The 17151-nt window shown below is 47.6% G+C and overlaps 2 protein-coding genes across 2 annotated transcripts in view; one reads left to right on the top strand and one right to left on the bottom strand.

Moving 5' to 3' along the window:
• Positions 1-13922, bottom strand: part of LOC309556733 (RING finger protein 151-like) — a 63275-nt gene extending 49353 nt beyond the window's left edge. The window contains exon 1 of the mRNA XM_082259219.1: positions 13819-13922. The gene's annotated coding sequence lies outside the window, so the exon portion shown is untranslated. The remainder of the gene's footprint in view (positions 1-13818) is intronic.
• The window catches only part of RAD54B (RAD54 homolog B), a 210642-nt gene continuing 200297 nt past the window's right edge, over positions 6807-17151 (top strand). The window contains exons 1-2 of the mRNA XM_082259220.1: positions 6807-6916; positions 13846-13982. Of these exons, the coding sequence (XP_082115346.1) occupies positions 13857-13982 (126 nt within the window). The 5' untranslated portion in view covers positions 6807-6916; positions 13846-13856. The remainder of the gene's footprint in view (positions 6917-13845; positions 13983-17151) is intronic.

Genomic DNA, 17151 nt, shown 5'->3' with positions numbered 1-17151 from the left:
CGCGTTCCCGAGTCTTGCTGCTGCATCCATTGACACAGACTCCGGGTCTCGGCCCCACCCCCCGCTCCTGTGTCACTGGATTTGATTGACAGCAGCGGGAGCCAATGGCTCCCGCTGCTATCAATCTGTCCAATGAGATGAGAGCCAGTGTCTGGAGCCGCTGGGCTCACGCACAAGTAAGAAAAAGGAGAGGGGGGGGGGGGCTGCAACAAAGGAGGTTTTTTACCTTTGTGCATAGAATTCATTGGGGTGAAAAACTTTGAGACCTTACAATACCTTTAAATGTTGTAGTGTTGTGTTGTGCTCAACCAAACCTAATTCATTAAAATAACGTCATAATGACTGTGAAGATGTCCTTAGTTAATCCATTAAACTATCAGTACATATAAAAAGTGTCTGCTGACTAAAACATATAAATCATGTCAGATAACAGTGCAAGTGACAAAAAAAAAATATATATATATACAAAAGGGAGAGAAATCTCCCCACACCGTGAAGCCAAGGTAGAAAACATAAAGTCTAATTCCAACCATAGTGTGTGACATGAAGATAATCAGAGGTAAAACATGGTTTAAAATCACACAGTTTATATGATGGCATCCACAGACACCTTCATCCAAAGTGATAGATGAAATGGTCACTTACCGACTCCACATGACCCCCATTTCAGGATGGTCATAACCAGTTTTTTTGGGCGTTAAGGGTGGACCCCAAATCTCCACTGTGGACATTTCCTAAAAAAACAGGGATACTGATATACACATGTGGCTGCAATGTTCTATATCCGGGTGCTCATGTAAATGAAACAGATAGATGTCTCTCCATGGTGTAAAAAAAGCTTAAACCATTTTTTTAATTAAAGGTAATACACTCACATGTAAGAAGAAACAACAAAGAGCATATCTATAGATTCAAAGCCGGCATGCATCTTGTAACCCGCAAAGGCGTCAGATCGCAGCTCTGCCCGAGCAGTTTCGTCATCAAAAGACGTCTTCCAGGGCTAAAAGATCATATTTATCATATTTAGTCTGGGTTCACACTGGTGCAATGCTGGTGCAATGCGGGATCCACTATGAAAACTTTCAGCCAAAAAGTTTCTGCAGGCAACCAGATGGCGTCACTGTTTGGGTATTCTAAGAGCTGTGGGCTGCAACTTTATGAGATTCATCCATTGACAGGATGAAGGAATCTGTTTTATTTCATTTGCTTTTACCTCAGGCTGAATGTAAGAAATATGTGCGTGTATGGCCAACTTTAATGTTCACGGTAATGTCCGCTTATATATAGCTGTGGTTGCCTGAGACCTAAGAAATATTTAAAGGGTTACTTTGTGTAGAAAGTTTTCCAGGCCTATGGCCCGATGTGGGTCTGCCATTAGTACCGGTAATCTCTCCAGCCCATGTGAGCTGTGACCCTGGGTGTGAAAACTGAAGCAGCGACAGCTCAGGCATCTTTGTGATTTTTTATTGGATTTAAGGGGATGGGAGAAGAGAATGAGTGGGATACTCCTTTAGGCTCCAACTAATTACATTTGGGACTTTGCTTCTCGAAAATGCCCATTGGCACTTCTTTGACGCCAGCTGGCGCCAGCCAACGCTCAATGACACTGAGAACACTCTGTAAAACAATGGAAGTGCTGAATCCTCGACTTGTAGTCCAGAAGATCCAGGACTGAGAACTGTAGAACTTCTGACACTGCTGTGCTGCAAAAGTCACTGAATACTTTCCCCCGCCTTGCCTGGCTTGAGGTAGTATGATGTAGAATTCTGTATGGCTGTAACTTTAACTGACACACTCTGTACAATTCAGGGCCCAACGGCAAGGGTCCCCCTTTACAGCTAGCTGACACTGGATCCCAGAACCTCTTCCGGAGTGGTCCCCTCTAACTTCAGGCGGACCCCCAGGGGCAATCCGCAGTACTCACGACCTGTGTAGGCATTCCTGGGACTGGACCCCTCTCTCTCTCTCTGCAGGCTCTCGGCACACCGGATCCCCCTCAGGTCAACTCAGCACTCTCTCCGGACACTCAGGCGACACCCTGAGACATCCACCTTCCTCAGACAGGAGGCGAGACAGCCGCACTCTCCTTCCTGGGACTCTGCTCCCGCCAAAGACACCGTGTCACGCACTTCCCCCCAAACTTATACCCACTCCCATAATCCCTTGCAGCGTAATCTGCCTTCTGGGGTAGTTACAAGCTGGGATGTGTCCACTGATTGGGCTTCCCACACTGCCCTATGAGAAACCTCTCACAGGAGCCAGTGGGGCTACTTCTCCCCTCAGCAGGCACATCTGGAAACCCTGACACCCTGACTAAAATCACAGTCCTGCTGTTAGGCAGACAAGGCCCACTATACATTTACCTAGCACCAACCTGGTGGGTGCTACATTTGTATAAAAAGGATCAAGGAAGACTGATATACAGGCAGGGCATTTTTTCTCAGAGAAAAGGTGCAGGAACTCCCCTTTCTAAGTTACTTTGTGTCTCCGCCCCCTACCCACCTTAGAGCACTAACCCTTGGTTCCACCCCTGAGCACCGACACTTGGATCCACCCCCTACCCAGCTTCCAATACAGTCCCTTTTAGAGAATTTAGAGCCAAGTATAATTTTGTAGTGGAATGTATGGAATTTGGTTATGATAACAAGAAAAGCAATAAAATTGATCCCCCACAGCCAACAGCAATATACTCCCCCCCCAGCAGCAATAGACCCCCAGCAGCCAGCATCAATAGACTCTTTAGCAGCCAGCAACAGTAGACCCCCTCCCCAAACAGCAGATCCCTTCCAGCAACAATTAACCCACAGTATCAAAAGATCCTCCACCAGCAACAATAGATTGCCATCCAAAAATAGATTCCCCTCCAGCATCAATAGATCCAGCATCAGTAAACCCTCCAGCACCCCTTGCCATGGCATACATTCAGTGCTAGAGGTGCCGGAACTGCGTTCCCCCGCGTTCCCGCTGAAAAAAAGCCCTGTATACAGGTAAAGGCGGCTCTAGGCTTTGTGAGGCCTTAGGCAAAACTTAGACATAAGGCCCCACTCACGCCCAAAATAGGGAAAATAATTCAGTGAGGCCCACTTCAGTGAGATAGGCTGTTAACGATGCCTGAGCACAGCAGCATTAAGGTACCTTGTCCCTCAAAACTCCCAATTGGTGGGCATTGGCAGAGTTAATTAACCCCTTTGTGCTGCATTAGTGGCCAATGGCATGTTTTTTTTTAACCCCTTCATAAAGTTGGTAATTAACACTGACACTGATGCCACTAATGCAGCACAAAGGGGTCAAATAAATAACTAATGCACCAGTGACCAGTGGCAGAACATTAACCTCTTCTTGCTGCACTTAAGAGAGATGGGGGTGAGAGAGAGAGAGGGAAACGGGGGTAGGGGGCGAGTGAGAAAGCGAGATAGAGGGGCAAGTGAGCGAGAGAGAGTGGGTGAGCGAGAGATGGAGGCCTGAGAGGGGGTGAGAGAGAGAGAGAGAGGGGACGAGAGAGTGGTGGGTGCTGAGAGACAGGTGGGGTGAGAGAGGATAAGGGGGGTGAGAGAGAGGGGGAGTGACAAAGAGAGAGAGAGAGAGAGAGAGAGTGGGGTGAGAGAGGGGGTAAGAGAAAGAGGGGTAGGAATGAGAGGGGGTGAGAGAAAGAGGGGTAGGAATGAGAGGGGGTGAGAGAGAGATGGGGGGCTGAGAGAGATAGAGGGGTGAGAGGGAAAGGGGGTGAGAGAGGGGGTGAGAGAGAGTTGAGAGGGCTGAGAGAGGGTGGGGTGAGAGAGAGAGGGGGGAGTGAGAGAGGGGTGAGAGAGAGAGGAGAGGTTAGATCGAGAGAGGAGCTGGGAGACAGGTGGGATGAGAGTGCGAGAGGGGGGTGAGAGAGAGAGAGAAGGAAAGAGAGAGAGGGGGTGAGAGAGAGATGAGGGGGGTGAGAGAGAGATGGGAGGCTGAGAGAGATAGAGGGGTGAGAGGGAAAGGGGGAGAGAGAGGTGGGTAAGAGAGAGAGGAAAGGAGTGAGAGAGAGAAAGGGGGTGAGAGAGAGGGTGGCTGAGAGAAAGAGGGAACTGGGGTGATAGAGAGAGGAGCTGGGAGACAGGTGGGGTGAGAGAGCGAGAGGGGGGTGAGAGAGAGGGGGTGAGAGAGAGATGAGGGGGTGAGAGAGAGAAGGGGTAAGAGATAGAGAGGGGGTGAGAGAGAGTTGAGAGGGCTGAGAGAGGGTGGGTGAGAGAGAGAGAGGGGGAGTGAGAGAGGGGTGAGAGAGAGAGGGAAGAAGGGTGAGGTAGAGAGGGGGGCTGAAAGGGTGGGAGAGTGGAGGCGAGATATAGAGAGTGAAAGGGGGTGAGAGAGAGAGGGGGGTGAGGGAGAGAAGGGGAGAGAGAGGGGGGCTGAGAGAGAGAAGGGGAGAGAGAGGGGGGCTGAGAGAGAGGGGGGAGTGAGAGAGAGAGGAGGGTGAGAGAGAGAGAGGAGGGTGAGACAGAGAGGGGGGAGTGAGAGGGAGATGAGAGAGACCCCTAGTCCTGTCCCTATTTGCAGTGCAGCCCCTCCTCTGCCCCCCTGTTCCAGTCTCTGTCTGCGGGTAGGTCTGTGTATGATGCCCGATACCTGATGGCCAGGAGAGGCAGCGCCCATTCTCCTTCTTGATCGGAGGTGCTCTGCTCCTTCCAACAGCTCCCTGGCAGCCTCCACCTCCTGCCCGTCCTCGTCTTTCGGGCCCCAAGTCAGCTTGTCCCTCTGGCCTCGCTCTTGATGTTGAGGTGGAGAGGAGGTTGCAGAAGTGCCAGTTGTGGGAGGCACCGGGGATGCTTTGCCGGGAGGCGGTGGAGCTCTTTTCCCTCCCGGGCTCTCACTGGCCTAGCTGCCTAGCTGCCCTGGCTGTCCACCTTCCCCGCGGCCTCCTTCTGAGGGGCCGCCTGGCCCCTGCATGCTAAGGATCATGCCACTGTTTGCTGCCACCAAACCCTCCATGACAACGAGGGGCTCAAGGTAATTTGAATTAGGCAAATTAGGTGGCGCGAGGACCCTGTAAGTGCGAGGCCTTAGGCAACCGCCTAATTTGCCTGATACAGGGTCCCAGTTTCTGTAATCAGAAGCACAGGAGGGAATTTACTAAAAACTGAAGCTGACAGATTCTGAAGCAACCAATCAGCTTCTAGCTTGTTCAGTCACTTGCTGACTTCCTAACTGTAATGTGCGTCATTAATTTGAGGTTAAATTCCGGGGTTATGGCTGCAGCTAGATGTCATAACCCCAGTATTTATTTTTTCCTCAGGCAGTCAGCTTTCCCATAAAAGTAATCCCAGTGGCGGATTCAGCGTGAGATAACTTTTAGAAGCAGGGGCAGTAGAGATAAGGGGACACCGCCGTCCAGTGTCGGCAGGGTTTTTCCATAGAAAGATGGCCACCGCTCATCTCTACACCCATGGAGGACCAGACCATTTAAACCTTTTTTTTTTTTCTTAAGGTTAAGTCCACCCTAACACTAAAATCCCTGCATCTATAGCCCTGTAAAGAAGAAATCAGTATACATTCCTTTTTTGAAGCCGATCTGACCCGATCCCATGCTGAGCTGTCGGCCGCGGCTTCGCTGTGGAGGCGGGTGCAGAATAGGGTTGCCTCTTCATCCCCTTAAACAAGGACACATATGAATTACAGAGGTTCTGAGGCTAATATAATGCACATAAGGCACTAAGTGAGTTTAATTCCGCCTTAATCAGCCACAGAGCCTGTGTAAAAAATATTTGTCCTGGTTTAAAGGGATGAGATGACAACCCTAGTGCAGAGGACACTGCTGACAATGGAAGCCCCATAGTAAGTCTATGGGTGACGTCACATCCCATTCATTTCACAGCCATTGTCTGCCATGTCCTCTGCAGAGCTTCCACCACTAGAGATCGGATCGGCTTCAAAAAAGGTAAGTATACGGATTTCTTCTTTACATGGATAGATAGGTTAGTGTTAGATCGTGGAAATCTATAGATGCAGGGATTTTAATTTTAGGGTGGACTTATCCTTTAAAGCAAAAGATACATTTTTTTGCTTTTAGGGGCAGAGGAGAGATTTGGGGTCTTTTAGACCCCAGATCTCTCCATAAAGAGGACCTGTCACCCCGTTTTCTTATTGCAAGAGATGTTTACATTACTTGCGATAGCAATAAAAGTGATTGAAATTTCTTTAAAGGGACAGTGTAAAAATGAAAAATAAAATAAAACATGGATTAAAAATGAATATTTTTAACTACCGTACTTTGGTGCCATTCCACGAGCGCGTGCAATTTTAAAGCATGACATGTTGGGTATCTATTTACTCCGTGTAACATCATTTTTCATATTATACAAAAAATATTTGGGTCTATATTGTGTATTTTTTCCCAAAAAATTGTGTTTGAAAAACCGCTGTGCAAAAACTGTGTGACATAAAAAATTTCAACGACCACCATTTTATTCTTTAGGGTCTCTGCTAAAATACATATATAAAATGTTTGGGGGTTCTAAGTAATTGTCTAGCAAATAACACTGATTTTATTTATTGGAAAAAAAAAAAAAATAACACTGATTTTAACTTGTCAACAACACATGTCAGAAAAAGGTCCGGTCAGCAAGTGGTTATGAAAATGAAAGCTAGAAGATGACTGTTTGCTATGTACAACTGATCCAGATTCTGCCTTCTTCTGTCATAAAATTCTTTCCTGGTTTATCATGATATAGTCTCATCAAAAATGGCAACCGGAGTCCTGTGCTGGAGACACTTCCTGTCTGTTCTCTGAATTGTAATCCCCCCTAGTGCTGGGTTTGCCGGATCACATGACCTCCCCGCTCACAGTTCTTCAGTATGAAGTACTAAGCAAGCTACAGAGTAAGTTTACCGCCATCACTTCAGAGGAGAATATGACAGACACTGCGGGAGCGGGGGGACACAGCAGGTACAGTAAAGATGGGGGGGGGACACAGCAGGTACAGTAATGATGGGGGGGGGGACACAGCAGGTACAGTAATGATGGGAGGGGGGACACAGCAGGTACAGTAATGATGGGGGGGGGGACACAGCAGGTACAGTAATGATGGGGGGGGGGACACAGCAGGTACAGTAATGATGGGAGGGGGGACACAGCAGGTACAGTAATGATGGGGGGGGGGGACACAGCAGGTACAGTAATGATGGGAGGGGGGACACAGCAGGTACAGTAATGATGGGGGGGGGACACAGCAGGTACAGTAATGATGGGGGGGGGGGACACAGCAGGTACAGTAATGATGGGGGGGGGGACACAGCAGGTACAGTAAAGATGGGGGGACACACAGCAGGTACAGTAGAGATGATGGGGGGACACAGCAGGTACAGTAGAGATGGGGGGGGACACAGCAGGTACAGTAGAGATGATGGGGGGGACACAGTAGGTACAGTAGAGATGGGGGGGGGACACAGCCGGTACAGTAGAGATGGGGGGGGACACAGCAGGTACAGTAGAGATAGGGGGGACACAGCAGGGGCAGTAGAGATAGGGGGGACACACAGCAGGTGCAGTAGAGATGGGGGGACACAGCAGGATCAGTAGAGATGGGGAGGGGGGCACAGTAGGTACAGTAGAGATGGGGGGGGGGACACAGCAGGTACAGTAGAGATGATGGGGGGGACACAGCAGGTACAGTAGAGATGATGGGGGGGACACAGTAGGTACAGTAGAGATGGGGGGGGGGACACAGCCGGTACAGTAGAGATGGGGGGGGGGACACAGCAGGTACAGTAGAGATAGGGGGGACACAGCAGGGGCAGTAGAGATAGGGGGGACACACAGCAGGTGCAGTAGAGATGGGGGGACACAGCAGGGTCAGTAGAGATGGGGGGGGGACACAGCAGGTACAGTAGAGATGGAGGCGGGCACACAACAGGTACAGTAGAGATGGGGGGGGGGGGGGGCGGCACACAGCAGGTGCAGTAGAGATGGGGACACACACACACCAGGTACAGTAGAGATGGGGGGGGCACACACCAGGTGCAGTAGAGATGGGGGGACACAGCAGGGGCAGTAGAGATATGGGGGACACACAGCAGTTACAGTAGAGATATGGGGGGGGGCACAGCAGGTACAGTAGAGATGGAGACGGGCACACAACAGGTACAGTAGAGATGGGGGGGGGGGGCACACAGCAGGTGCAGTAGAGATGGGGGGACACAGCAGGGGCAGTAGAGATAGGGGGGACACAGCAGGGGCAGTAGAGATAGGGGGGACACACAGCAGGCACAGTAGAGAAGGGGGGGGGACACACACCAGGTGCAGTAGAGATGGGGGACACACACCAGGTACAGAGGAGATGGGGGTCATGGCAGGTGCAGTAGAGATAGGGGGGGGGCACACAGCAGGTGCAGTAGAGATGGGGACACACACACACCAGGTACAGTAGAGATGGGGGGGGGGCACACACCAGGTGCAGTAGAGATGGGGGGACACAGCAGGGGCAGTAGAGATGGGGAGGGGGGCACAGCAGGTACAGTAGAGATGGGGGGGGGACACAGCAGGTACAGTAGAGATGGGGGGGGGGGGGCACAGCAGGTACAGTAGAGATAGGGGGGGCACAGCAGGTACAGTAGAGATGGAGGTGGGCACACAACAGGTACAGTAGAGATGGAGGCGGGCACACAACAGGTACAGTAGAGATGGGGGGGGGGCACACAGCAGGTGCAGTAGAGATGGGGACACACACACACCAGGTACAGTAGAGATGGGGGGGGGGGCACACAGAAGGTGCAGTAGAGATGGGGGGACACAGCAGGGGCAGTAGAGATGGGGGGGGGGACACACACCAGGTGCAGTAGAGATGGGGGACACACACCAGGTACAGAGGAGATGGGGGTCATGGCAGGTGTAGTAGAGATGGGGGGACACAGCAGGGGCAGTAGAGATAGGGGGGGGGAACACACAGCAGGTGCAGTAGAGATGGGGGGCACACAGCAGGGGCATTAGAGATGGGCATACACACACCAGGTACAGTAGAGATGGGGGAGGGGGGACACACACCAGGTACAGTAGAGATGGGGGGGGACACACCAGGTGCAGTAGAGATGGGGGTCATGGCAGGTGCAGTAGAGATGGGGGGACACAGCAGGGGCAGTAGAGATGGGGGGGGGGGGCAGTACCAGGCTTCCCATGTGATGACAGCAGCACAAAAGTGTACCCCTGTAGGGGATTTTAGACATTGTGGCACAGTTCTGCCATCACTTCTCTCACAAGGTGACAACCTGTTCCCTGTACAGGAAGTAGAGTGGTCAGCACACAGTCACCCAATGAGATCAGAGTATGTTGTCATACATTTTCCGCACCGCAAATGCACAGAAATGTGCGCACATGCATGAAAATGCAGCACAATGCACATGAAAGTCCAAAGAAGACTGAAGTGACCTCAAGGAAATGCAAGCTTAGGAAAAATGCACTGCAAATGCACTTCACTGTGGGCAGAAACGCACAGTTTACGCACAGTTTACGCACAGTTTCTGGTGTGAGTGCGTCCTTAAATCAGGGCTTGACTAATTTGCGTTGAATCTCGGAGCCAGCTAAAATAAGTTAGGTTCCAGTTCTTTTTAGCGTAGCATGGGTTGTTGTCAGCTCTCGGGGCAAGGCAAGCAATTTGCACCCCCTAACCCTAACTTACAGCACAGCGGCCAGCCAATAAGCTGATGAAGCGGGGTTATAGGCTGGCCGGAAAGAATGAAAATGAAAACCTGTTAAGTGGAAACTTCGTTCTGTTAAGCCCCCATTTATTCCTGGGCGTTTAGGATTGTGGCAGAATCGCTGGAATTCTGCCCGCAATTTCAAAAGGCACTACAATCGCAAAATGCAGATTGTATTTTTTGCGATTGTCCATTGGTCCATTGGTGTTTATGGCACCTAAAATGCGGCGGATTTACTGCGTGGCACTCGCAGAAACTTGCATTGCATGAAGCTTGTCACCCAAAAATGATTAGAAGCTTCTTTTGGGCGACAAGTTTCAGGTGATGCGATTTTGTCGTGCGAATCACAACAAAACTGCACCACGTTTTAGGTGCCTATGAAAATAATGGCCGCTGAACCTGCATTTTGCAATTTTAAGGCAGAATAGCAGAGATTTCGCCACAATCCCAAAACTCATAGATATGAATGAAGCCACCCTGGCTCATACAGATGAGATTCTGTATGCGTTTTCAGACTCATAGATTTGCACGACAGACTAGATATTATGTGTTACTATTGAGGTAGTGCACACAGCTGGCATCCACACTTTGAGTGCCATTATGAAAAGGATCCTGTGTGAGTTTGTAGTGGTGCGTTCCTGACTCGCAAGTGATAGAGTAGAGTGGCATGCGGAGATAAGTATTCACATAGGATTGTATACAGAGATTGTTATAACCCGCTTAGGACTAAAACTATAAATATTAATAAATGTGTTTGCAGCTGCTGTTCACTAGGTAAAAACCAAGAGAAATAGAATGTGCCAAAAACAGCGCTTGCAATGTGTGAATATCCAAAATCAAATACATGTAAATAACCTCAATTAATAAGAAATAGTCTCTATAAAGTGCAATCCTGCTAAAATAGAACTTTAAGAGATAAATGAAATCAATTCATATAATAGTAACTATAAAGTGCACATGTGCTAAAACCAAATCATAAAGGTAAGTGCATAAAGTGCAATGGTGCATAATCCAATTTTAATACAATAAATGGTATTAAAGTGCAAAAAGTGATGGGGAAAAAAATGTCTCCAATAATGTAAATCCCTCTGGTGTCCCTCAAAAGGAAGGAATGGACTAATATAGTGAAGCCCGCAAAATATCTTTATTAAAATATGGGGTAAAAATACGCTGACGACACAACGTCACTTCCTGTATCCCGTGGAACGCACGCTGGCTGCGTTCCCGGAAGGGGCTTGTGATCGGCTTCTGATGTGGATTTTTATGTCTTCTACATGTTTGTGTCCTTCAAAAGTTTGTGAATATTTTTACCCCATATTTTAATAAATTTTGTGGGCTTCACTATATTAGTCCATTCCTTCCTTTTGAGGACACTGGAGGGATTTACATTATTGGAGATCCATTGGTCCATCCATCCCTGCGATTCATCTGTAGAATTCAATCACTTCTGCAGGCCCATTAACCACTTAAGCCCCGGAGGATTTGGCTGCTAAAAGACCAGGGGTTTCTTTTGCGTTTTTTTTTTTTTTTTTTTTTTTTACTGCGTGATTTTAACGGACAATTGCGCGGTCGTGCGACGCTGTACCTAAACGAATTTGACGTCCTTTTTTTTCCCACAAACAGAGCTTTCTTTTGGTGGTATTTGATCACCTGTGCGATTTTTTGATCATGCGCTATAAACAAAAAAAGCGTCAATTTTGCAAAAATAACAATATTTTTCACATTTTTTTTGGGGGGAATTTCATATAAAAAAAATGTAAAAATCAAAATTTTTAACATTTTCGGCCAATTTGTTTTATGCTACATATGTTTGGTAAAAAAAATCGCAAAAAGCGTATTTTGATTGGTTTGCACAAAAGTTATCGCATTTACTAACAAAGGGAAAGATTTTTGTCATTTTTGGTGTTTTTTTTTTTTTAACGCGTAATGGCGGCGATCTGCATTTTTTTTTTCGGTACTGCGACATTGCGGCGGACAGATCGGACCCTTGACTGACATTTTTGACACTTTTGGGGGTACCAGTGACATTACTGCAGTAATCAGTGCTATACATATGCACTGTTACTGCAAAAATGACACTGGCAGGGAAGGGGTTAACTTTATTGGACAGGGAGGGGTTAAGTGTGTCCTAGGGGCGTGATTCTAACTGTGCAGGGACATTGCTATTGGTGTAAAAACAAAGATCAACGGTCCTACATAGTAGAACCGTCTGAGCTTCATTTTTACACAGGGAGAATGACGGGCGGCTTGTTTACATAAGCCGCCCGCCTTTCTCCCTTCACCGGAGCGATCGTAGTGTGACCGGCGGACATCGAGTCCGCCGGTCACACGCACTGACTTGTCTGTGAACGAGCCGCGGCGGGCGCGCGCCTCGGCGGGCGGGCGCCCGCCCGCAATTGGCTCGCAAGTCAGTGACAGGCGAGTGACGTATCCATACATCACTCTACCTGGCCGGGGCTGACTGCCACAGTATATAGTCGTGCGGCGGTCGGCAACCGGTTAACCTTTTGGTTCTGTTGAGTGGATCCCCATAAGGGTTTTTTGAGGCACCTTCCACTGTCTGGAGCACCATAGCACCTTTTGGCTTCAGCACTTTGCCGAGTACGGCTGTACCTGGCGTGGGACTGTTTATATAATTGGAATTGCTATATTTTGGACATTTTTTTCCCCATCACTTTTTGCACTTTAATACCATTTATTGTATTAAAATTGGATTAAGCACCATTGCACTTTATGCACTTACCTTTATAATTTGGTTTTAGCATATGTGCACTTTATAGTTACTATTATATGAATTGATGTCATTTATCTCTTAAAATTCAGTTTTAGCACGATTGCACTTTATGGAGATTATTTCTTGTTAATTGATGTTATTTACATGTATTTAATTTTGGATATTCACATAGGATTGCTATTGACAGGCGTTTTTGCATTGAAGTCAATGGGAGACATTTTTGGTGTGTACATCAGTCTAACCACTGTGTGCTTTTTTTTTTTTTTTAATTAACCTGCAAATATAGAACTGCAAGGACTGCTATTGCTGACCAACTTCTGAAAATGCTAGTTGCCTGGCCTTCATTATAATCCTTCATTACTTTGTATTACAGACCCAACATTAGTATGCAGCTGATAGCATCAAAGAGAAGTCAGAATACCTGATCTGCATGCGTTTTCCAGGTCTGTTACTCCAAGAGCTTTGACCCAGAGGGTGAGGATTAGATATCGACTATCGTTCTGCGGACGTGGGCGATATTCATATCGCCGAGGTCACGATATTTTGCATAGGCAGGGGGAAGGGACTCTGAGGAGGACTCACAGACTTCCGTTAGGCAGGGAGAAGTCGGGACTCGGAGGAGAACTCACAGACATCCGTCCCACTTCAGCGGCGAGCAGCGCGCCGTGAGCAGCTGCACAGCTAACCAATCACGCGTGCCTGCACACCTGATTAGTTCGCTGTGCCGCTACTCACGGCGTGATTGGTTCCCTGACTGTGCCATTGAGAAAACTAGGGCGGAGAGTGAGACTGAACGTGTGGGCTGCAGTTCACGGAAGTGGAGTGAGTCAGTGAGTCCACCGCTCCAGCCTCCTACCACCACTGTGAGAAAGACTGAATAATCCGATTTCACACTGTCACTGACTGTCACTGAGACTGAGTAATTGAGTACCATTATTAACCCTGGCCTGCCCAGTGCCCTGTATCTGCAATTAAAATTTAGAAGGCTGCCTGTATGCTTCATGATTTCCATCCATTCCCAGCATCCTTCCCAATCCCTACAGTGTCAGTAACATTAACCCTGGCTGTCCCGGACTCCCAGTGCACTGTGCAGTATATAATATATACAATCAGAAGAAGGGCTGCTGCAAAACTCATCCTATCGATACAGTAACATTAACCCTGGCTGTCCCAGGTGTCCCTTGTACAATCAATGGTAAGGTAATTGTTGACTTTAGCCAGGATTGACGGGTCCCTCAATATCACAATATATATATCGTTGAAAAAAAAAACATCGCAATATATTTTTTTTCCAATATCGTGCAGGCCTAGTGAGGATGATGATGGCCAGGAAACTGCATTTTCAGATAAAGATCAGCAGATGCTGCTTCTGTATTTTTCTCATGACAGGTGCGCTTTAATCTGACAGTTTACACACATTATACTTATATTGGTTCCATCTCTTCCTGTAGGTGAGCACAAAATGAGAAGATCAGCAGCTCCAAGTCAGCAGTTGCTGGGGAATCCTGCAAAAAAGCCTTGTTTTTCACCACCTGTTAAACATAACTCCTACAATAAGACAAGTGAAAGCTTGACTACGTTGTTAAAGGTAAATATGTTTTATACGCTTGTTTATTCTTAGCCTTACCTTAAGGCTGGGTTCACTTCAGACTAGTGCTAATTGAATGCGAGTCTCCCTGCATCCAATTTGCATGATAGGAGATTATGACTGGCTCTCTATGGAGCCGGCTCGCACATCTCCGGAGCCGCTGCAAGCAAATTGCACAGAGGTCCTGTGCGTCTTTGGGTCCATTTCAGGTTTGAATCCAGCCGAAAACTTGGTCCTGATTTATCCCTGAAATGAAGAACAGGGACGCAGCGGACCCCTGCTGTATCCGCATCTGTCTGCAGTGTGAACCCAGCCTCAGTCTTTTTGAAAAGCATCCATAAAGGCTAATTCTACCTTTCATGCCACGTTTCATGTTGCACCCATATTTGTATATTATTTGCACACATTTGCGCTGAAGTAACCTCACAGTTAACCACTCTACAACCGCTCACAGTAATACTACTGCGGCAGAGTGGTTCGTTATCGTCCAGCCACGTAGTATTAACGTGATTGGACACTCCCCCTTCTGGGCGGCGCTTGCGCGCCGCCGGAGGCTCGCTCCCGCTGTTTTCATTCACAGCGGGAGTCGGGCCAGGGGAGGAGCAGCGGCGATCGCCGCTGCTCTTACCCGATCGTCGGGGATCGAGTCTGGAGATCCGCCCGCTGTGTGTAAACACAGCGGGCGGATCTCCATAGTGACAGGGAGTGACAGATAGGACTGTTCAGCATAGCTGGACATCCGATCTGTCCATGACTCACACAGTCACCTCCCCCCCTACACGTCAGTAAGCACCAGGCATACATTAACCCCTCCCTCTCCAATAAAATTAACCCCTTCCCTGCCAGTGTCATTTTTACAGTAACAGTGCATATTTATAGCACTGATTACTGTAGTAATGTCACTGGTACCCCCAAAAGTGTCAAAAATGTCAGTCAGGGGTCCGGTCTGTCCGCCGCAATGTCGCAGTCCCGCAAAAAAAATCGCAGATCGCCGCCATTACGCGTTAAAAAAAAAACACCAAAAATGACAGAAATCTTTCCCTTTGTTAGTAAACGCAATAACTTTTGCGCAAACCAATCAAAATACGCTTATTGCGATTTTTTTTTTTTACCAAACATATGTAGCATAAAACAAATTGGCCAAAAATTTTTAAAAAAATTGTTTTTTACATCTTTTTTGGGGGGAATTTCATATAAAAAAATGTTAAAAATATTGTTATTTTTTCAAAATAAACGCTCTTTTTTTGTTTATAGCGCAAAAAGTAAAAATCGCACAGGTGATCAAATACCACCAAAAGAAAGCTCTGTTTGTGGGAAAAAAAGGACGTAAATTTCGTTTGGGTACGGCGTCGTACGACCGCGCAATTGTCAGTTGAAGTCGCACAGCGCCGAATCGCAAAAAGTGGCCTGGACGGAAGACAGCAAAATCCTCCGGTGGTAAAGTGGTTAAATGAGTGGACCTTGCTTTCCAGTGCAGGGTCTGCTTTCCCATGTTGACTTGTGACAAGAGCACAGCAATTTAACTCTTGATCTGCATAAATTGTTTTGGATCAGTAACAACAAGAGTGCAGAAGGATGAGTTCATTGACTTATTAGCTTGCCTTATTCTGTATTCAAGAATTATTATTTTTTATTTTTGTGAAAGCTGAACTTTGGACAGTTTTTTTCCCCCCATGCATTGGGGCTGTGCCCGTACTGCATTGGTTAACTATTTTCATTTTGTCTAGGGGTTTTTTGATTTTCGTATAGTATGTACACAACTTTCGACATCTGATTCAGACTTTCTAAACATAAATCTCTTAAGGGAGAAACTCCAAAATTGTTCTCACACATGACCAGACCTAACGATTTAAGTTTCTTGTCTACTGCTTTCGTATGAAAAAAATCGGACAGGAAATACTGCGCATGATCACAAACAATAAACAACAATAGTAAAAGAAAAAACCTTTGTCATACGAGAATTTTCATACAATTACTGTAGTACCATCCTTGGTTTTGATCTGCTGTGAAACATCGATCGTTTGTCTGATTTTCTTATAGTGTGTGTACTGGGCTTCAGTTCACACGCGGGTACGGGAATCTCACCTGCTGTTTAGAAATGCACGGGGAAGCTATTCATTCTTATTGACACCCCCACACATCTAAAAGCGCAGCGCATTTGTGGGTGCAGAAACCGCAAGGAAATCACATTGTGCTTTTACACTCTACACACGTGTGCACCCTGTGCGCATATTTACACTTGTGGGTGTGTGCAGGGTTATGGGTTACACCAAATTTTTTTAAATTTCGTTTTACTTGATTGCTATCACAAGGGGACTAACAAACCTGTGGGTTGGGGGTCTATTGGAGGGAGGTTCTCCACCCCCCTGTATTATTGGTTTACTGCACATACTTTTTTAACCACTTGCCGCCCGCCCATCGTCAAATGACGGTGGAGCGGTGCGGCTCTCCTTCCTGGACGACGTCATATGACGGTGCCCTAGAACTGCCGCTCTCGCGAGCCCACGGGGGCACGCTGCGCGGCGATCGCAGCCGCACAGTGTTTCTAGGACACAGCGTGACCCTGATCTTGGTAAAGAGCCAATTACATGGCTCTTTACCCATGTGATCGACTGTGACCAATCACAGCCGGTCACATGTAAATGCGGAAGTTCTGTTTTTCGGCACTCCTCGCCTCACACACAGAGTGTGTTGCGAGGAGAGCCGATCAGCGGCTCCTCCTCGAAGGGGAGCACAAGACAAGTATTTAGGGCACTGATGATCAGTGCCCTGATTACAATACAGTAAGATAAATACAGGCATACCCCGCTTTAAGTACACTCACTTTAAGTACACTCGCGAGTAAGGACACAGCTTGTTCAGCTTGGCATGACACTACTCCCAGTTTTTACCTTGGCGTCCATAGGAAATCTTGGTCAGCTTGACATGGCTCTGCTCCCAAACCATAAGTGACAGGGATACCAAACTTAAGGAGCACCGAGAGGGGACCCAGGACTACAACATATCCTGTTTGTTGCCAGCCAGCTTGCCTAGGTAATCTACTATGTTATAGTCCTGGATCCCCTTAACATGCTCCCCAAGCTTGGTGTCCTTGTCACATGGTTTGGGAGCAATGCCATGTCAAGCTGACCAATATTTCCTATGGAGCTAGTGTATTTACATGCATTGA

Source organism: Pelophylax lessonae (genome assembly GCF_965119305.1).
Source record: "Pelophylax lessonae genome assembly, chromosome: 5".
Lineage (NCBI taxonomy): Eukaryota > Metazoa > Chordata > Amphibia > Anura > Ranidae > Pelophylax > Pelophylax lessonae.
The sequence above is the reverse complement of the archived record's forward strand: the minus strand, read 5'-3'. Positions and strand labels throughout refer to the sequence as shown.